Source organism: Corythoichthys intestinalis, chromosome 9 (assembly GCF_030265065.1).
Source record: "Corythoichthys intestinalis isolate RoL2023-P3 chromosome 9, ASM3026506v1, whole genome shotgun sequence".
NCBI lineage: Eukaryota > Metazoa > Chordata > Actinopteri > Syngnathiformes > Syngnathidae > Corythoichthys > Corythoichthys intestinalis.
The window spans coordinates 32098948-32120995 of record NC_080403.1 but is presented as its reverse complement, the minus strand read 5'-3'; the positions used below and the strand labels follow the sequence as shown (position 1 = coordinate 32120995).

Sequence of the window (22048 nt, the reverse complement as noted above, 5' to 3'; positions counted from 1 at the left end):
AGTTCCGGGTAAAAAGTCGGAGTATGACCTCAGCGCGTTGGCCCGAGGTAAACAACGCTGCTGGGGCCGGGGCGGCCATGGCGTGCTGCTGCTGCTGCTCAATTTGAAGCAACGACTTAAAATGGCCAGAAACACAGAGGACGTACTGGATTCTTGGCTGTGATCCCGTCGAACATTTTTGTTCATTCAGTATGTTTCAAGTTACATTTCTATGTTAAACGTGTTAACCCGGTAGCATTAGCTCCTTCGACCATTAATAATCATAGCTAGTTGGCTAGCTAAGCAACAACTTCCTCTTTTGGAAAAACAAAACAAAAACTGCTAGCTTTTTCCTAAATACTAAAGCTCAGACTTAAATATGTATCATTTGGTTGGCGGATAACACATAAAACCAATTATTACCTTCGATACAAACCTCGTGTACGTTTTGAACAACGTGCACTTGTAAACTAAAGCCTGGCGACACTCAGCTGTCAAGTCAGCACATGTATCGTAATTTATTTTATTACCAAGTGAATCACATTAAATACAATATATCAGTATTAATTGACAATGTTCACTACAGGAAATCTGTCACACGTATGCAGGCTAAATTCAATTGTAACAGTAGCAGCTGTTTTACAAAATAAACAGCACGAACATTTGGGTAAATATGACAAGAATTTAGGTCGAGACTCAGTTGACTCACAGATTGTTCCTCTTAATATAACAGAGAAATTCCCCAAGACGAGGAAAATCAAAATTATTTATGACTATTGCATTTAAGAGTTTTCCCAATGTAGGCTGTCGCTATCATGCTGTAAAATATTCTAAAAACCAACTAGCTATATACCATATCTTGGACCCCTTCCTTGTCATCGACCCCCCACTCCCCACCCTGATGTGATCAATCTTGTAGTCTGTCAAAAGAATGTGTTTGATGAAGCGTTAATTCTGGTGAAAGATTGTGTTACGCACTGAGTGCTTTATTAATTTAAAAAAATATTTCATGTTGTCAAGAATAAGCAAAAAAAACAACCTTTTTGAATATTCCATTTTGAAATATTAACATTCCTTCAAATATTTTGATGCCTGCTGTTGGTCCGGTGGTGAAATGTCAAATTATGTGATCAAATGTATGTATATTGAATTTTGACTTTATCCATTTGAGTATAGCACAAGTGAGAGCAACATAAACCTTGATTTTGAATTCTTTGGACTGTAGCCTTTGCGGTACAGTTATTCTTTTTTTTTTTTTTTTTTTTTTTTTTTTTTTTTTTTTACAATCACCAGTATTGATCTACCCAAACAATATTATTTAAACGTCTCCCAGTTTTACAATAATTACAGTTATACAACATAGATCTAAACAAACGCCCTTACGTATTCCGCACTCATTCACAACATGCCAACTTGCACCAAATGACATGTATACATATAAATATGGGTTATTCACAATATGATACAATTTGCGATTCAAGGCTCACAATAACTGTTAGAATACAGCAATTATCCATACATGGGTCAACAAATCAATCTGAGATGTTCTACGACACAACTATTAAAGAGAAGCATTTTCTAAAAGGAAAAATAAACAATTATCAGTATTATCAGTTTCAATTTATTCACACATCATTCAAGGTATATATTACATGGTCATATACAATGTGTAAACAACCATTCACACCTATGGACAATTTTGGAGAGATCGCATTTCTTCATTTGCTTTCTCCTCAGTCCCTAGTCTTGGCTTTGTTCATATAATAGCTTCTGCTACTAAAGTTCCATAAGTGGAGTCAAGGAGATAACCCGAGAAGAAAGAAGGGACAGATTTTTCTCTCAATGCTGCCATTTCTCAAAGATGTTAAAAATTAATGGCAACTATGGTTGTATTATCATAACACATGTCCACTTAATGTTTTTGGAAGTACCTCCCTCCCTCCTCTGAGCATATACATGATGAACAGGTTGACTAAAAAAGTGCCAAAATCATTACGTCATGTCCAATTTAGATTTTTGCTATGTTTTTTTATTTTGTCATATAGCGTGATGACTTGGGTGCATTCTTTTTGAATCACCTTGTATATTTAAGGTCTACACACCCCTGCTCAAATGCCAATGTTTTCTTGATATAATTTAACAAGAAAAAGAATAAGGCAGCACACACCTCTGCATCAATGGCTGCTATAAGCAGAAAAAAAGAAAAAAAAAACTCATGGTGTGACCCCCATCTTTTTTTTTTTTTTACCTTAACTCTTGTGCACCTTTGTAGCATTCTCAAACTAAAGATCTATTAGGGTAGGAGGCAATTTACATCTTAACAGCATCTCACAACTCTGTTAAGACGTTAGAGCAGGGGTCCCCAAACTACGGCCCGTGGGCCGGATACGGCCCGCAGCCACATTTGGTCCGGCCCCCTGAACAAGAAAAAAAAAAAAAATTTTTTGTTAAAAAAAAAAAAAAATAAAATTTTTTTTTTTTTTTTTTTTCCTCCAATAGTTATTTATGTCCTGGCTTTTTTCTGTGAAGAACTGAGCAATGGTTATTTGGTTATTATCTATTTAATTAATACAGTATTATTATATTATATTACATTACATGATATTATATTATATTATATTATATTCAGGGGTGCACATAAGTGGTCCGCGCATGTGTACTGGACGTAGACAAACGCGCTGGCCCTCAACGGCTTCCATACGCTTTTGCGTACCGATGGCTGACCACTATTTGCGGCGGACACGAGAAAATAACTTCTCAAAATGTCGATGAGGCAGGCCACACTGAGTAATTACTTCCGTGTTCACCCACCCCCGTCAAAAGACAGACAGACGACAGAGACGTCACCGGAGCTACCGAAAAAAAGGACTTTTGCTGAAAAGTGGCTACAGGAGGTACCATGGCTAGAAGTGAATGATGCTCGCACGGAAATGCGGTACAAAATGTGCCGTGAGAATCCCAATGTCGCCGATTAGAGCAACGCATTTTATGTAGGGTCAAAGAATTTCAGCCATCCAAACTTTGAAAAGCACGAAAAAAACAGAGAGCATGTGGCAATTAAGCAAACTATCGATGTCAAACAGGACCCCACTCGCCCTATGGACATGTGGCGGAATAGGGCGGAATAAAGGTAATGAACAGCGACATGCACTGACAAACGTGTTTTTGCTCGCATTTTACAAAGCTAAACATACACATTCAATGAGGTCTTATGAGGAGGACATCCCACTTTTAAAAAGGCTTGGAGTTAATGTGGGAGCCGCATAATGCCCTTTATTTTGAATTGGTGCTTTTATGTTTATTTCTTTACATTTCACTTCAAAGTAATGGCAATTTTGTTGTGCCAGTTGATGTTAATCAAGCATTAACTGTTAATATAATTAATCAAAGTTAATTGGCTCTAAGTAAAGCTTGTCATAAATTTATCGCATCAGGTGGGTCGGCTCTCAAGCTCAATGAGGACCAAGTCACATCTCCAGGTCCTCCTCTGAGAACCTGGGCAAAAAAATTATGTGCACCCCTGATGATATTGTATTGTATTGTATTATATTATATTATATTATATTATATTATATTAAGGGCTGTCAAAGTTATCGCGTTAACGGGCGGTAATTAATTTTTTTCATTAATCACGTTAAAATATTTGACGCAATTAACGCATATGCCCCACTCAAACAGATTAAAATGACAGCAGTGTCATGTCCACTTGTTACTTGTGTTTTTTGTCTCCCTCTGCTGGCGCTTGGGTGCGACTGATTTTATGCACCATGAGCATTGTGTAATTCTTGACATCAACAATGGTGAGCTACTAGTTAATTTTTTTGATTGAAAATTTTACCAATTTTATTAAAACGAAAACATTAAGAGGGGTTTTAACATAAAATTTCTATAATTTGTACTTACAGAAAAATAAGGCATATTTTAGAGATGTTTGAATTGCGATTAATTACGATTAATTTTTAAGCTGTGATTAACTCGCTTAAAAATTTTAATCGTTTGACAGCCCTAATTGTATTATATTATACTATATTATATCATTTTTATTTTATTTACTTTGGTTCCGTGAAGAATCCAGAAAGGGTTATTTGATTGTGGCTTTCTGAAAAACAATACATTTTTACATTTAGGCACTCCTGCAATCGTCACACTTTTTCTGTTACAAACTGACCCCGGCCCCTCATCAGAGAAGAGAAGGGTTATGTGGCCCTCACAGGAAAAAGTTTGGGGACCCCTGCGTTAGAGCAAAGACAATTTCAATGATTGCGAAAATTGTGAAGCTGGTTACAAAAGTGTATTTTGTGAAAATGTACATTTTAAAGATGTTTTTAAAATAACTTTCAAAATCAATAGATGTATTAGTAAATTTCATTTGTGGTCCTTTTTTTGGGAAAAAAATACTGTTTCATTGGGAGGTTTGTAAAAAAAAAAAAAATCAAACTGTATTGTGAATTACTTAAAAAAATTGCTGGCATCTGAATCATCTATTTAGAAAAAAAATTAAGAAAATATAAGGATATATATAAGAAAGGATAATGGCGAAATCATTTAAAACTTCTTGTAGTGCTGTGCTAAAATACCATCTTATTTTGCCTGCAGGTTTATCCTTCGATCTTGCTCGTTGTCTTTAGCCATGTCGTCGCGCGTGTTGATGCGACAGCAGCTGATGCGAGAACAAGCACAGGAGCAGGAGAGGCGAGAGGCCCAGCAACAGGCCTCTGCCTCTCAGCTCCGGCCCACTGACACCACTCCTGCCATCTCCGTCTCTTTGCCTCCAAATTCTGCCCGCCCCCCTCCAGCCCAAGTTCCTGTGGAGGTGCTAAAAGTAAGCGTTTGCTCTTTGTTGCCCATCTCATTTCAGTAAGTCTGTATTAAACTTGAGTTCTGAACTTCTGCTTAAATAACGCAGGTGCAGACCCACCTAGAGAACCCTACCAAGTATCACATCCAGCAGGCACAAAGGCAACAGGTGAAGCAGTACCTCTCCACCACTCTGGGTAACAATGCAGTTACTCAGACGCTTGGTGTTTCGCCTGTGCCACAGTGCAGCTCCGCCCCTGAGGTTGCCCATACTGCCACCAGTGCCCCTAACAGTCCGATGGCCCTACTTAACATCAGTTCCAACAAGGAGGAAGTATGCCAAATTCCCGTTTTTTTTTTTTTTTTAAACACAGCAGTTTGCTGACACAGCTGATGACACAGTCTTGCCAATACTCGTCTTTCTGTTGAGTTCCAGTGCGTTTTTGGAGAAGTTTGAAGTTAAGCACTTTGTACTTAATTACTTTTTGTTTGTTCGGCAGTGATGTGGCCCCAGGTCCCACTTTAATGTCGCATGCCTTTTGTCATCATATACTTGCTGCCCTGATGTCACAATATGATGCTAAATACTGCACCCGCAGATTAACCATGCTAGTTTTCCACTTGCACGTTTGTGATATGAGGCCGTTTTAAAGCGAACTGAATTTTTTTTTTTTTTTTTGTTATTACACAAATGTCTATAAAGTCCTTAGAGTGTGTGAATGTGCTGGGATAAAATTTAACAATGAAACTCACTACTTCCACTGTAACACGTTCCCTCTCATCTGCTTTATTTAGATGGAAGATGTAATAGATGACATAATTAGTCTTGAATCCAGTTTCAATGACGACATCATCACGTTAATTGACTCAGGTCTTCAATTACCTAGTACGGTAAGTAAGAAGATAAAGAAGCATCCTTTACCACATTCAACACCACCCTGACTGAAACGATTCCATTTAAATGGAAGGATATTAACGAATTACTCTCATAACCTTTGTACGTATAGATGCTTTTTTCTTCCTTCAATTAAGCATCTTTTAACTGTGTGGAATTGAGAGGCAGTAATCGCCGTTGGAGTAAATATATGCCTTTGGCACTTCCTTACCATTTGTCACAAATGTGCTGACTGGGCGGGGTTATCAGCGAGAGGTAGACTGCAAGAAGTCAGACAAAGTGTTTAGAGCTCATTAAAACGTGGATTGCAAAGATACCAGGTTTACTAGCACAAAGGAATTCTCAAATATTTGCTAGCTAACAGAAAATGAGGATTATGGTGATGTTGGAAGAAAGAAAAAAGCACAGTGAGGTAAAACCAATTTGTACTGTTAATATTTATTGTTCTATCAATTGATTTTGTTTTTGTGAGCAGCAGATGTAAAATTACATAATATGTGCAGTGCATTGTGTGTTTAAATTATGCTAGAAAAAAATAATCTACTGGATTTGTCAGTTTGGGAACCCAAAGAGGTAGTTGCTTTAGTTTTAACATAGAATGAGGAAGTCATGCTTTTCACATATTCCTACACTTTGGCAGTCAGCATTGGTTGCAACCTTTGTAAAATGTGTTTGTTTTATTTAGCTCCCAGGAAATCTGTTGGATGTGTATCATAGCCCTGGAATGGCAGCACCCACTCTGGCTGTCAGCAACTCATGTCCTGCTGATCTTCCAAATATTAAAAGGGAAATTACTGGTATGGTCAAAAATCTGTGCCATTTACTTATATGGCTTGTGAAATACAATCCGTAGAGTAATTTCATGAAACATAATAATTTTCTTTCAGATGCTGATACCAAAGCTTTTATGAAGGAGAGGCAAAAGAAAGACAACCACAACTTGAGTAAGCTGAGATTTAATGTCTAATCACTTTGTAAAATCAACTTCTGGTGTTGCATGGCACCATGATCCCTTTAACAATAACAGAAATAACAATTGTTTCACTATTTGTTCTTGACAGTTGAGAGGAGGCGAAGATTTAATATTAACGACCGCATAAAAGAGCTTGGTACTCTCATACCCAAGTCAAGTGACCCGTAAGTGCTACCTTGATTTTACTTTGCTAAACTATTGAGTGAATAGGAGACTAACTTTTGTTTTTGAACCAAATATGAGCAGCATTAATGTAAAATTCATTTTCTGTTGTCTGCGAAATATACTAATTATTTCAATAACAACAGCGAGATGCGCTGGAATAAGGGCACCATTTTGAAGGCCTCTGTGGATTACATCCGCAAGTTACAAAAGGAGCAACATCGAACCAAGGATATTGAACTGCGCCAGAAAAAACTGGAGCAAGCGAACCACAGTTTAATGTTGCGTATCCAGGTTAGTGATTGTTGTTCATTACAATCTGTCGTATTGATAACCTTGTTTCTAATTGGGTTTATAAGCAATGAAAACAATTTGGAGGCACACCTTCCACAGTCACTGTAGTACAATGAACTACATACTTTCATGTCATGTCATAATATACTTGTAATGAATTTAAAAAAACAGCGGCGGGTGGTTACAGCAATTACCGTATTGGCCCGAATGTAAGACGGTGTTTTTTGCATTGAAATAAGACTGAAAAATTGGGGGTCGTCTTATATTCGCGGTCTAGACATTATACCCAGTCATGACGCTAGATGGCGCCAGATATCACTGAAGCGATGTTCTGTCATGATATATCTCAGCTACTCTCAAGTTTAACCAGTTTGTTTTATTTTATTGCAATGTTTTTCCTTATTCAGATTTGTTTCAAGACTACAGTTACAGTTAGACTTCACTTTGATGGTTAATTCAGTTATTGCAATTTTGTTGTTTTATCACAACAGATTGGTTTATTTTAGGGCTGTCAAAAGATTAAAATTTTTAACTGAGTTAATTATAGCTTAAAAATTAATTAATCGTAATAAATCACAATTCAAACCATCCATAAAATATGCCATATTTTTCTGTAAATTATTGTTGGAATGGAAAGATAAGACACAAGACGGATATATACATTCAACATACGGTACATAAGTATTTGTTTATTATAACAATAAATCAACAAGATAGTATTAACATTATTAACATTCTGTTAAAGCGATCCTTGGATAGAAAGACTTGTAGTTCTTAAAAGATAAATATTAGTACAAGTTATAGAAATTTTGTATTAAAACCCCTCTTAATGTTTTCGTTTTAATAAAGTTTGTAAAATTTTCAGTCCAAAAATAAACTAGTAGCTCGTCATTGTTGATGTCAATAATACTTATGATGCTGAAAGCCATAAAATCAGTCGCATCCAAGCACCATCAGAGGGCGGCAAAACACCAAAAAACACAAGTAACAAGTGGAAATGACACTTTGCTGTCGTTTTAATCTGTTTGAGCAGGGCATGTGCGTTAAATGCGTCAAATATTTTAACATGATTAATTTAAAAATTTAATTAACGCCCGTTAAAGCGATAATTTTGACAGCCCTAGTTTATTTGCATTTCAAAAACCAGAAGCCATTCATTTACGAATGTTATTGTACTTTAGTTTACATATTTAAATGTTCAGATATTAAGATTTGAATGAGGCAAAACAACATACTTTTTCTCTCAAATATATTGTTATAATCATTTGTTTCAGATGTACTGTAATTATCTTCTGTATAAAAATTAATTTGGTGTTCAAGAAGTCTTTTTTTTCAAACTTGAGTCTTGAAAAAGAGGGGGTCATCTTAAAATCAGGGCCGTCTTATATTCGGGCCGATACGGTACACAAAAAGATTTTCAAATAACATATGTCTGGCACACAGTATTGCTCTTTAGAATCGGCGGTAACACACTAAGTCTTTATTGTAGATTTTATTTATTTTTTTACAGCAAAATCTTGTGTTCTTAAGGACCATTGTATTCACGTTTTTTGACTGTAGATGAATTGCATTTAGCTCAGTGTATTTGATGTACCTTATTTTTCATACTATAAGGCGCATCGGAATATAAGGCGCAAGTTCAGTGTATGGCTTGTATTAAAACTGTTTTCATATATAGGGTGCAGTGGAAGTAGTATTTCTATGTTATGCATCCACTCGCTGTAGCTGCGCTAAAGGGAATGTCATGCCATCATTAACTATTATTAATCCATATGTAAGGTGCATGGGATTATAAGACGCACTTTTGAAAAGATTGGAGGCTTTTACGTGCGCCTTATAGTGCGGAAAATACTGTAAACGTTTTTATTTATTTGAAATGGATACGTTTACCAAATGTCTCAGTATTTTTGTCAGCTAATTAGTTTGTCATGATGTCATTTCATCATGCAGCTGTTCATGATTTCATTATGAGATTTCATTTGTCCCTAATTTTTCAGGAGCTGGAAATACAGGCCCGCATCCATGGCCTCACTTCTAACGCCAGTATCTCTGGTCTGAGCTCCAGTCCTGCCTTGCTGCAACAGCACCAGCAAATCCTTCAGAATGGCCAGTCCCTGCATCCCAGTGCAGATGCAACATCCGGGCAGAACCTCCTCAGTTTGGGTGCGGCAGCTACTGGACAGCCTCTGCCCACTGCCTTCCTCTCCCCACCTTCCTCAGACTCTCCCGCTGGTGTCACCATTAGCAGCCCTTTAGAGTTGGGCAGCCTGAGCTTCGCAGAGCTAGAGGACACCTCCGCCTCGTCTCTCTACCCTGATGTCGGCTTGGGGGACATTCTTATGGATGATGGATGCACACTCTCTCCAGAAGCGGTGGCTGAGCCCCTCTTTTCTCCATTGTCACCGGGTGCCTCTAAAACCAGCAGCCGCAGGAGCAGCCTCGATATGGATGAAGACTTGTGACATGCTCGGAGTGGCACACGCGTGCTCGCCAGGACTGAATGTCAGCATGCAGTCTGTCTCTAATGTTAAGTGAGTCTGTTTGTAGGACTGTTGCCGTTTGAAGTAAATATTCAGATTGAAAATAACCTAAATGTTAGTGGGACTAACCCTCTTGTCCTGGTACATGTAAATGTTATTGGTGATCCTATTGAGTGCTGGTTGAGTGATTATGTCTGGGTGTGCATATGCAATAGTATTGAAACAGAATATTGTACACTATAGGGTAGTTTACAGACAATATATGAATAATTTTTCATATTTTTCAAGATTTAAGAGTAATATACATTTTTGCTTGAATTATTATGTGGTCGTATACAGAATACTTTCTTGGCCTTATTAATGTAACAGTATTGGCAAAATCAAAAAGGTGCAAAGATATGTTTTATTTTTATTTTTTTACTGGAATCAGGGTTTGCACATGTGTCCGTGTTGGTATATTTAGAGAGGGTATAAAAGGGATATGCTTAAAAAGTGAATTGGCACATTATGAAATGCTTTCCCTCTTTGTGTGAAAATAAGGATATTTTCCAGAAATTCATTGCACCTTATGTTATTGCAGTCTATGCATTTTATGAGAAATCTGTTTTATATATGACACAATGGGTGCATGTATTCTTATGAGTGTTTAAATGCTGCCGCTGCTGCTAGTTAGCCAAAGCAGGACTCAAAGTAGCTACAGTGCAAATTACAAATCAATGTTCTATTTTTCAATATACTCAGCTTCACAATAAAACACAGAGAACAGTTTGATTTTTTTATAATAGTGCTGCAGTTAATTGTATTTTTGATACCTAAATAATTGGTTGATGTGCATGTTGTTTCATGTGACTAATATTTGTGTTTGTGATTGTTATTCTCCATTAACCTTGGTGATCGCTGGCTGATTTTACCAGATCATTTCATTTGAGTATTTTTCATTATAGTGGGGGTGTAAAATGATCTTTAAATGCATAGTTTTTTTTCTTTTTAATAAACCACTATTTTACAGGTATACCATGAGGTAAAGATAACACGGCATTTAATTCTTTAGTTGCATCATGCAAGTAGAAATAAATGAATGTGTACTTGTCTATGCATGTTTTTAGTTTTCAAACACTGGGGCAATGTAAATAAGAATTTGTTTCAGCAGGTTTTGAAAGTGGTATGGTTGTATTTGCAATTTTGTTGGTGTTACAAAAACATGAACTGAACCAGCCCAATTAGTTTTTAAGTTACATTGTTGTCCACTCCTGGAATTTATATACTCTAAGGCATACCCCTTCTATTTTATTTCACATTAGCTAGTTTGGTGTCGTGCCCGATTGTGCAATTCTAAAATCAAGCACCAAATGAACAGCATTTTGTTGCTTTCTGAAACTTAAAAGCACATCCAGCCTTTCACAATTGTATGAGAAACTTTGTGTGTTTCACCTGTTAATTGTATATGCTCAACTCAGTGTGTGAGTAAATTTGAACAAATAAACTATTCTTTCATGTGTTTAAGTGAGTTTATCTGCTCGTTGCAAGATTAGTGGTAGAGCATTTGAGAGATTTCCATGGCTAGATCCAGACACTCGGTCGCCTGAAGACACAGATCACAGATACTGCAGTCACATTGACAACAGTATAGTTCTTGACATCTGCATATATTACAATGTTGAGTGATATTCAGGAGATTCTGCACAGTGGTGGGCTCGCAGCAGAACAGTAAAGAGCACAGGCACTGGCTACACCCTCTGACTGTTGCCACTATAAAATCCAGTGGATGGCAGAACAGACAGGCCAACAGGATTGGAGCACAGACGTCTCAGGAAAACATTAAGGAAAATTAGGTGTAAAACTTAATTGAGGGAAAGCAAAGTATTTCAAAAGTAGAATGGGCTTACCATCTTCATCTGGGGGCATCATGTTCAAAGTGTCAGTTTTTAGCTGTTCTTGACTCTTCCTGGCTGATGAGAATGATTCTTTGCTGCCTGATGGCAACAACACAGGCAGTAGCTGAGGTCTCTCTGTAGAACTCAAGTCATTCAAGGATCCTGCTTGACCTAGTGTGTCACCGGAGTTAAATGTTTTCTGTTCCTGAGTCTCTGAATAAGGCAAGAAAAGTTACTAAGTGCGTTTGCATCAAGAATTATGCGCATGACAACAATTCTCTAGGCCTATTCTGAACATACAACCTTTGTAATAAAAAATACTGGATAAATGTTTTATAGAAAAGTTGAGCTTCATTAACTAACTAATACCTGTTTTATCAGCAATATTGTTGTTCGATACAGTGGAGCTCTCCAGGTCAGATTCTTTGGTTGAGTCATCACGTCCATTATCCAATTTCTGAAGACCCTCTGTGGAATTTTGTTTGGCATCCATAGTAATATATAATGTGCTTCAGTTTTGGGGGTGCTAAAACTGATTAAGGCTGTAAAGAAAAAACGTCACAAATCTTTAAGAACACATGCATTGTTACTGGAAACTGTGTGTGACACACTGTGCAGGAAGAGTAAACACACCTTTAAAAAAATATATATTTTACATAACCAATGCTGCTTAGCCTTATTTGACTTTTTAAAGTAACCAAATTAAATTACAAATTACAATATACTACAAAGCAAATGGTCATATATAGAAATATTGTAACAGTATTGCAAAATTTAAAAAAAAAAAAAAAAAAAAATCCCTGCATACGTCCTCAAAAGTTGAATCCACACACCCCCACTCTTGTGTTTTTGAAGATGTTTCAAATTAATCGCAAATACATTATAAATGTTTAGAAGATGCGTCAAATTTTTTTCCTTCCTTTTGCAAATTACCATGACGTGGATGACTGAGAATCCACAGACATATCTCCTGCATACATTACATCAGCTCTGCATTGACTGTTGAATGAACAGCATGGAAAAAGGCAGGAAAGTTGATCTATTATTAATATCATTTTGGAAACATTTGTATGAAAGGCTGTGCATCAATATGCTGACAGCTGTGTGGGAATGTGAGTGAACTTCATTTTGCTATTCATTAATTACACATTTTCTCAGGCAACTTCACTCATGCGAAGGTTGATATTTCATTCTTAAGGTATGACACCAAGTTGAGCAGTCTAATTGTACGATGAGAGCCACCGTTTTTTATGGTATTAAATGATACTTGCTAAATAAAATATTTTGAACACAACATAAGTTTTACAAGACTTATTAAGTTGAATGAAGGGATCGTAAAGTGACTGTGTACTTCTATTTAACCTTCAATTAATCTAACAATTAGAATTTGAAATTCACAGCCCTTCACCCAAAAATAACAAAAACAAGATTAAACTTACCTGGCATGGCATTATGTACGAGGTAATGGCACAAATAGCTTTAACAATTGTCCTCTTCTTTTGTGTTACAGCCTTCACAATTAATGTCCTGAAAGTCTTCAGCAGTAAAAATATACATCAACATCATACAGGAACTCCTCCTATCCGTTATATCCTGTCTCCTATGGATATAGGTGTGAGGGGGTGTGCGCGCACATGTTTGTGAGTGCATTTGTATGCATTTACAAAAATATATTTTAAAAATCAACTATTTTAGATGTGTAAATATAAGTGTAATGGAAAAATTCCAATGGTCAGACTTTTGTCTTATTTAGTGATTTCAAGAGTCAAAATTTTAAATACATTAAAGCAAACTTCAACTTTTGCCTCCATCTGGATCACATTTGGTCGGTCAAAATGCTTGAAAACATTTAATAATTTCTTATTATTTACTGGTTTGAATTGTATAATTCAGAGAAATTAGTAAATAAAATAGAAAATTAATGTGATTTAAATAACTTTTTCCTGGCTCCTTGTTCCACTGTTCTAATTACATCTGGGAACAATTTGAAAATATATATTTTTTAAATCCAAATTTTTAAGCTGAATAAAACGAAAATGTACATGCTGGTTCCACAAATGCAGTTAGAGGTTTTCGACATTTTTTTCCCTCCTCTTCTTACTTAATATGTTTTTACCACTTGCACACAACTATAATTAGCCAAATCCTTTGTAAAAAGCTGACAGATTTAGATAATATATCATATACTAGTATATTCATACTTCATTGCATGTCAATTAGTTGATGGTAGGTTTAAAAATAAATAAATAAATAAAACAAGGACATATGTTCATAAAGTACTGTTTTATTGTTTAAAAGCTTGACGTGATATTGAAGAACTACCGTAAGCTTAATTGTAGTTTTGCTCCCGTCATAACTAACCAAGAAAAATTGTGTTCCTGTGTTATCTACCGATTTACACTCCTGTCCAGTAGATGTCAGTAATGTATTTTAGAGCATCTTATCACCAGTCTATTTTGATGACGTAAACATCGTAGGTTCATCTATTAGCTAGGCTAATGTTGAATATCGCACTAAGAGGTTTTGTTTTATGCCACAACAGCTGTCTTCTTTACTTCTTGAAAAATCGCGAGCGAGTTCAAATACAATGGTAAGTGCGAGTGTTGATTTATTTTTTTATTCACAAATAGAAGTTGTAACCATCTCAGATGCGTTAAGTTGTTCGATATAGACATGGCCTAACTTGACGCCAGCAGCACATTCACGACATAAATAAATATCGAAACCTTGAAATTGACCGTATTGTCAAATCTCTGGTGACCACACTTTTACATAGAATTTATGAAGTTGCCTGAATTTGATCAATGGTTAAAGATGATTTTAAGTGTGGTAATTTAGCATGTCTGCTGTCAAGCAAGACAGTGACACTTTTCATTGTTGTATTGCAGTTAACTCAATTAATCAATATTAAAATTGTTGGCTTTTTTTTTTTTTTTAATAGGAAAGCGAAGCTTCTGATATTGACCCTGCGCCAGGACCAGAAAGCAATAATATGGATGGGGAGAATGCCCCACTATATTGTATTTGCAGAAAACCGCACATCAACTGCTTCATGATGTAGGCACACCACCACTGTTTCATAATTCACTTATTTTCCGATGGCAAATTATATCAAAGATTAAATGCTGTGTTTGCACCTCCTAGTGGCTGTGATAACTGCAACGAATGGTTCCATGGAAACTGCATTAATATCACAGAGAAGATGGCCAAAGCTATCCGAGAGTGGTACTGCATGAGATGCAGAGGTGGTTTAAACGAACAAGTTAGCCTAGCATTTATTGAGCGACTGATAAAAGTACCTATTGTTGTTGCCCTTTTCTTCTTCATGTTTCCAGATGAAAACCCATTGTTGGAGATAAAGTATAGAAAAGAAAAGAAAAACCGAGACAGAGAGCCAGACTCTGATAGAACTGAAAGACAGTACAGCACCCCTAGTACTCCAGACTACAGGAGTGAAAGGCGACGTGGATCAAAAGTAAGTTCTCTAAATAAAAATCAGCATTTTAGAACAATAAGGGAGAAAAAAGCCACGCTGTTAGTTAGGGGTGTGACAAAATATCGAAATGGTGATATATCGTGATACTTTGTATCCCAAAAGGTTGTCGATATGCTCCTGCCAAGAATCGAGATATCGTTTTAAAAAAGGTGTCAATGTCTTTAAAAAAAAAAAATAAAATAAGAAGGAACCAACAAGTTGCTACCAAAATCTTCCACCATAATAGTGTCTCAGTTAACTCTAAGGCTGCATTGACGGTGCATGACGCCCAATCAATTTAGACTGGGAACGTTCGTTCGTTTGAAACCAGACCATTCGCAGTCACTCTGTGCGATTTTCAGGGCATTTAAGGGTTGCTTGAGGTTAATTTTAGGGCATTTACAAGTCACTTCCTTTTGAGTTTGAGTCACTGCCTATTCATTTGGGTGATTCCCAGGTCACTTCCTGTTCTGTAACTCAAACATGAAGTGACCCATAAAATACCCCAAAATCAACAGTAAGTAACTGAAAATCAACAGGTTAATGACCTTGAATGGCCCAAAATTACCTCATTGCCAGGCACTGGCTGCCACAGACAGCTATAGACGTTCAATCCGTTTGAAGTGGGAGGTGTGGCAGTGAATGAACGAATGTTCATTCGCTGCCACCCTCCCAGTTCAAATGGATTGGATGTCTACTAGTGATAAAATCATTCCAATTCACAGAAGAAGTTCATTTTTCTGTGTATTAGTTGTTTGTAGAATATACAACAATGATTTCCTGACCAATGTGTTGATAATCGTTGTATTGCCATATTGTCAGATCATCGTTATCGTGAGCTTTATATCACAAATCGTATCGTGAGGTTCCCACTCCTACTCTTAGTAATCTTATGTTGTTGCATATCCTTATCGATTTACAACATTGGTTCATTTTTGTTATCCTTAGAGTGGTAGTCAAGTGAAAAGATACTAATGAAGCGATGTGATGAAAATGATCCAAACTACCAGCTACTGTAACCTTGAGTAGTTATGCTTCTTCATCACCACTCGCAGATCTAATTGTCTGTCTTATGTTTTGCAGGTGAAGCGCTCCGTGCGAATGTGTGGCGAATGTGAGCCCTGCAGGAGGACTGAGGATTGCGCACAATGTGACTTCTGCAAAGACATGAAGAAATTCGGGGGCCCTAATAAAATAAGGCAGAAATGCAGATTCAGACAATGTGAAGTCCGAGCAAGGGTATGTTTTAACATTAGACAATGTCAAAATGCTTTGTATAATGTAAAACAATTGTGCTTTGTTAAAAAATGGATCAGACATTTCATAAAAAAGTCTTATCAAAGCTAATTTTCTGCGCCATGTTTCCTTTTCATTAAAAAAAAGATTTAGCACAATTTTAAACCCAAGTTTCTGATAGTTAAACTTTTTTTTTTTAATTAAAAAAAAAAAAGTACAACATTTACGTTGCTGAATTATTGTGCAGTTTTACTTTCATTAAGGCTTCTCTTGCAAAAAATGAAAAACAATTCTGTCTTGTGTAACACAGAAAATGCTACGGGTAAAAGAAGAGGAACAGTATTTGCGAGAAAGAAGACAGAACTCCCACCACAGAAGAAGGCGTTACTCTGAAGACTATGACAGCGAGGCAGATCTCTACCACCAATACAAAGCATCAGGGTTTAACAGAAGCATGGTAGCACTACGAAGACTTACTCCATATAAGGTGTTTTGTCTGTAACGATATGTTCAACCCTTCTTTTGTTTTTTTTTACCAGGGGTGGGCAACGGATGACGACGATGACGATGAGCCGCCTTTCAGTCCTGTCTTGCGAAAGAAAGCTGTGAAAGTGAAACACGTTAAGAGACGAGAGAAGAAGTTCGACAAAAAAGTACAACTGTTGCTTTAAAGGTTTTCTTAGTGTTGTAGTTACATGTTAACAAATGGGAAATGTTTTCAATCTGTTTAGAAAGAGTCCCGGCGCCACAAGCAGAAGCAGAAGCACAAGGACCGAAGCCGACACAGTGAGAGGGGAGACTTACGGGATCACGGTGGGCGCCATCAGTGTCTCGGGCCCAACTGTGTTGAGGCTTCAAGGGCAAATTCCAAATACTGCTCAGAGGCATGTGGCATGAAGTTAGCCGCCAAGTAAGAGCCTTCTTTTATTGTTAAGATGGCATGTGTAGAATAACCAAATCTCATTTTACCTTTGGGGCTCGACTCTGTCAGAAGACGTTTTTAAATGGTGCATTAAATGCAAAATTATCACATACTAGCTGCTTGATAGCCAAACACTGCTGATTAGAAATTGTCTACCATGTTTGGGTGTCTCTCTGCAGTCGAATTTATGAGATACTCCCTCAACGCATCCAGCAGTGGCAACAGAGCCCCTGCATCGCAGAGGAACACGGTAAAAAGCAACTAGAGCGCATTCGCAGGGATCAGCAAAATGCCCGCTTGCGCCTAACTGAAATGGAACGTCGCTTCCATGAACTGGAGGGCATCATCGCCAAGGCCAAGCAGCAGGCAGTGCAGCAGGATGAGGAGGTGAACTGATGTCTTTTTAAAATATTGTTAAATTATTTAGCCGTCACAAAAATCATTTTTCAACTACTGTATATGTTCTGCAATGTTTTGCCTTTTGTTGTCAGGTGAATGAAGGAGAGGGAGATGACACAGACCTCCAGATTTTTTGCGTGTCCTGCAGCCATCCTATCAACCCCAAAGTTGCACTAAGACATATGGAGAGGTGCTATGCAAAGGTGAATGTCTTAAATTTCAGCCTCCACTACGGGACATTAATTGCAAAATGTAAACAATGGTGATTGGTTAGCACAGGGGTGCCCAATCCAGGTCCTCGAGAGCCCCTATCCAGCTTGTTTTCCATGTCTCCCTCCTCTAACACACCTGAATCAACTAATCAGGATCGTTATCAGGCTGCTGCAGAGCTTGCTGATGAGCTGATCATTTGATTCAGGTGTGTTAAAAGAGGAGACACGGAAACAAGCTTGATAGGGGCTCTCGAGGACCAGGATTGGGCACCCCTGGGTTAGCAAGTCCACTCCACAGTTCACTTTTGGATGTTCTAATCCACGTTCTTGCATTTCTGGATGATGCATGTCCTCCTTTTTCATTCCCCTTTACTAAAAACATCCATGTTGTGAGGTTCAATGAGGACTAGGGGGTTCTTATTTAAACTTGTTGGAGGTACTGAACCCCACGTTTCATACTTGAATTCGTAGAACCCTTCAAAATTGGAAGTTTGAGCTCCCAATTCAAATGACAAAACCTACTGAAATGGATTACGTGGCTTTGCCTGGATAGCTGCCTCTCCTGTATTATTTTCGCAACAGTCAACCAACTAGAGCTGCATCTATCGATTATTTTAGAAGTCAATTAATCGATGAACTAGTTAGTTTGAATAATCGAGTAATCGGATAAGGTACATAAAAAATTTAAATACCTTAGCTGAGCCTCAAATGGTATTAAAAAAAAAAAAAAATCTAGGTACAACAAAAGAACAATTGGATAACTTACATAGAAAAAGTCCGCTAGCTTAAATGCAATAAAATACTTTTAAAAAATTTATTTATTTATACAATGCTCTAAACCACAGGTGTCAAACCAATTCCAGAAAGGGCCAAGTGGGTGCAGGTTTGCTTTCCAACCAATGAAGAGGACACCTTTTCACCAATTAGATCTTTTACATGTGTAATCAGTTAAACTTTGTCAGGTGCTGCTTGTTTCAGCAGGAAGTTCATTGGTTAAACTCTCTGCGTTGTATCGGTTGGAACGAAATCCAGCACCCACTTGGCCCTTTCTGGAATCTTTTTGACACCTGTGCTCTAAACAAATGGTTCAGACAAATAGTCCCACAAAAATTGGCTAATACAGTGGTACCTCTACATACGATCGCTTCGACACACGAACTTTTCGACATCCGACGTAAAATTTGACTCGCCATTTGTTCCTACATCCGACGACATGCTCGAAATACGACGACAATGGCAGCACCGCAGACGAATGCACGGCGGATTTTCTTGTGTGACAAATCAACACTGGTTTCAGAAAAGGTTGGTACAGGTGGTGAAACAAGGAAAAAGTTGACGCTTACCTTCTAAATGAAGATGCAAATGACAGAAAAATATGAGCGTAGGGTGGGCATCCGTGAAATGGCTCAACAATACATCTCCACGGTCCTCCTCCGACCATCGTTCGCCAGTCTTTATAAGTTAAGCTGACAATTCTTATTGTGGTAACATCTCCAGAGAAATTGCCAACTTCGCCACGTTTTTATCATTTATTTCACAACTTATTCAAAACAAAAACACCTTCTGTCTGCCGCAATTGACGGTGTTAAGAAAACATTCAAAGTGAAAGTGAAACTCAAGCTCACCGGTCTGCCTCTGGCACGTCAGCACCGCGGTGCGTTCAGGGTCAGCAAAAAACGTCCGCCACATTAGAACCCGATTCGTTACATTAATACAGGAATTATAATTATTATTATTATTATTATTATTCCGATTTTGATTTATAATTTATTTGTTTTGCTATGTGTAATTGCCATTTTTAATAGTACCAGCAGTATTTTTTAAGGATTTAGTGAAGGTTTTTGGGCTGTGGAACGAATTAATGGAATTGTAATGTATTCCTATGGGAAAATCCTGCTCGACATACGACCATTTCGACTTACAAACAAGGTCCTGGAACGGATTAACTTCGTATGTAGAGGTACCACTGTATACATTTAACCTAAATTACGAATGCATTAAAAAACATTAGCTCAAGCAAAAACTCAGCTTATGTTGGTCTTAACAGGGAGCAAATGGATTAAGCCATGTGAATGAGGCAGACTAGAGGGCAGTGAATCCCCCCAAATCAATAAAACTAAAGGCAAACTCTTTCAAAACAAACCAATACAATGCCACTTTAATTAAACGAATACTCGAAGCAGCTAAATTTAATTTGAATATTTTTTTCTAATCGAATACTGGAGTTAATCGATTAATCGTTGCAGCACTACAACCAACCTTGAAAAGGAGTGCTTGTTAAGATTGGCTGTAACAAATATTTGAGTATCTGAATGAGTCTGAGCACAGTTTAAAAAAAGACTATATGCATATATGCCAAGACATACAGTATATGCCATGCGATTTGGCTGGTAACCAGTCAAGAAAGAACCATATCACTTGCCCCAAAGTCGGCTGGGATAGGCTCCAGCACAGATATGACACTCTTGAGGATAAGCATTAAAGACAACCAAGGGAGGTTCAATCTGTGTTTTATCTTTACAGTATGAGAGTCAAACCTCGTTCGGGTCCATGTATCCTACAAGAATTGAAGGGTAAGGGGGAAAAAAACATGTTTATATCTGCTCTCAGTTCAGATGCTTTACAATTTTCGCTGTTTTTGTTCTTCTTTTAGGGCAACAAGGCTCTTCTGTGATGTGTACAATCCCCAAAGCAAAACTTACTGCAAGAGACTTCAGGTTTTGTGTCCAGAGCATTCTAGAGATCCCAAGGTTAGTGCAAGATTTCCATCATCCACACTATACACTACTTTTTGTAATGTTTTCTTAGTTCTCTTCATTTCATTCCTGTGATTCCCAGATTCCTGTTGATGAGGTGTGCGGGTGTCCTTTGGTGAAAAATGTCTTCGAATTGACAGGAGAATATTGCAGGGTGGCAAAACGGAAATGTAACAAACATTATAACTGGGAGAAGCTCAGGAGGGCGGAAGTTGACCTGGAGCGAGTTCGAGTGGTGAGTATTTATTGATAGGTGTAGTTCAAACAAGCCCACAGTCCATTAATAGATTAAGCATTGTAACTTGTTTTATTTCTGAACCCACAGTGGTACAAGTTGGATGAGCTCTTTGAACAAGAGCGCAATGTTAGGACTGCAATGACCAACAGAGCAGGTCTGCTCGCACTGATGTTGCACCAAACCATTCAGCATGATCCTCTGACCACAGATCTTCGCAGTAACAAGGATAGGTAGTGGGAGTAGTCCACTCCTATTGACTGGTCACTGTTTGTACTGATATTTGTGTCTTTAGGGTTTAATCTAAAGAAAAAATTGTACTGGTCAGATGTGAAAATAGAGTGTTCACTCTGGTTATTGGGTCATTATGTGTCAAATTAGACAAAATAATTTCAAGATTTAACATGTGCATCTCCAATTTTGATTAAACTTTGTAGAGCTAAAGCTTTTGACTGATGCACGATTAGATCAGGGGTTATGAGCATGTGATCTCTTTAACTTTTGACCTTTTTTCGATAAATTTTGCTCTCATTCTGACTTTCAGATGTTAATATCCCAGTACAATGACACTAATTAAAGAATGATAGGAACAGGGTTGTCGAAATATGGACATTTGAAATTCAGTAGGACAGCAAAATTTGTCAAAGAGGTCAAAAGAACATCTCCCTAATCCTTGACCCGATTTTGAACTTGAGCTTTCAGTCATAAGCATTATGTCTGCAAACTTTCACCCGAACTGGAGATCGTTGGGTTGACTTTGCTAGGTGAACTGACAGGTCTATCAAACTCCCATGTGATACATTAAAACTGTTCAGACCAAAAGGACACTCAGATCCCTGTTCTCAGTGTCTAAGCAGCAGAACAGGACAGGTTAATTTTTTTTTTTTTTTTTTTACTTGGTTGTATGATAATTAACTTAAATTGATATAGATATATATATATTTTTTCCCAACTTCATGATCTAGTGCTGTTTTTGCTATGAACTCATAAAATAAACTCTTAACGAATGAAGCTTGTAGCGTATTTATGAATCTCCTGAGTTTTCTCCTTATCTGATTACATTCCGAAGCCTCGTTCATATTTGATATGCGGATGATATATCATTGATCTTTTTCATGAAAGTAGATTTGAAATTCTAAGCGATAAGACAAGCTTCCTCAATTACAGTATTTCTTAGTCCTGGGCAAATTACTGTAAACATTTATGAAGCAGTAAACCAGGGGTTTCCAAACTATCCTCCGAGGAACTGCTTTCATAAAAGTTAAAGAGACAACTTAAAAGTCTTCAACTTTATTTCAGTGAACACGACTATAAATATATTGTTATATTGTACGGCACTACACATATACAAAGGAAAGG

At 37.4% G+C, this 22048-nt stretch overlaps 2 protein-coding genes across 2 annotated transcripts; both read left to right on the top strand.

Annotated features, from left to right (window-relative positions):
- The first annotated feature begins 25 nt into the window (after positions 1–25).
- On the top strand, positions 26–11082 carry tfe3b (transcription factor binding to IGHM enhancer 3b). The gene is made up of 9 exons (XM_057846622.1): positions 26–189; positions 4576–4801; positions 4886–5110; positions 5572–5667; positions 6357–6468; positions 6559–6615; positions 6733–6808; positions 6953–7100; positions 9098–11082. The coding sequence occupies exons 2-9, from the start codon at positions 4610–4612 to the stop codon at positions 9560–9562; spliced, it is 1371 nt and encodes a 456-aa protein (XP_057702605.1). The 5' UTR covers positions 26–189; positions 4576–4609; the 3' UTR covers positions 9563–11082.
- Positions 11083–13917: 2835 nt separating this feature from the next.
- Positions 13918–22048, top strand: cxxc1b (CXXC finger protein 1b). The gene is made up of 14 exons (XM_057846052.1): positions 13918–14044; positions 14396–14511; positions 14599–14699; positions 14790–14929; positions 16013–16168; positions 16476–16622; positions 16705–16818; positions 16897–17075; positions 17267–17474; positions 17579–17689; positions 20222–20271; positions 20352–20448; positions 20537–20689; positions 20780–22048. Exons 1-14 carry the CDS (start codon positions 13985–13987, stop codon positions 20924–20926), a joined length of 1779 nt encoding a protein of 592 aa, XP_057702035.1. The 5' UTR covers positions 13918–13984; the 3' UTR covers positions 20927–22048.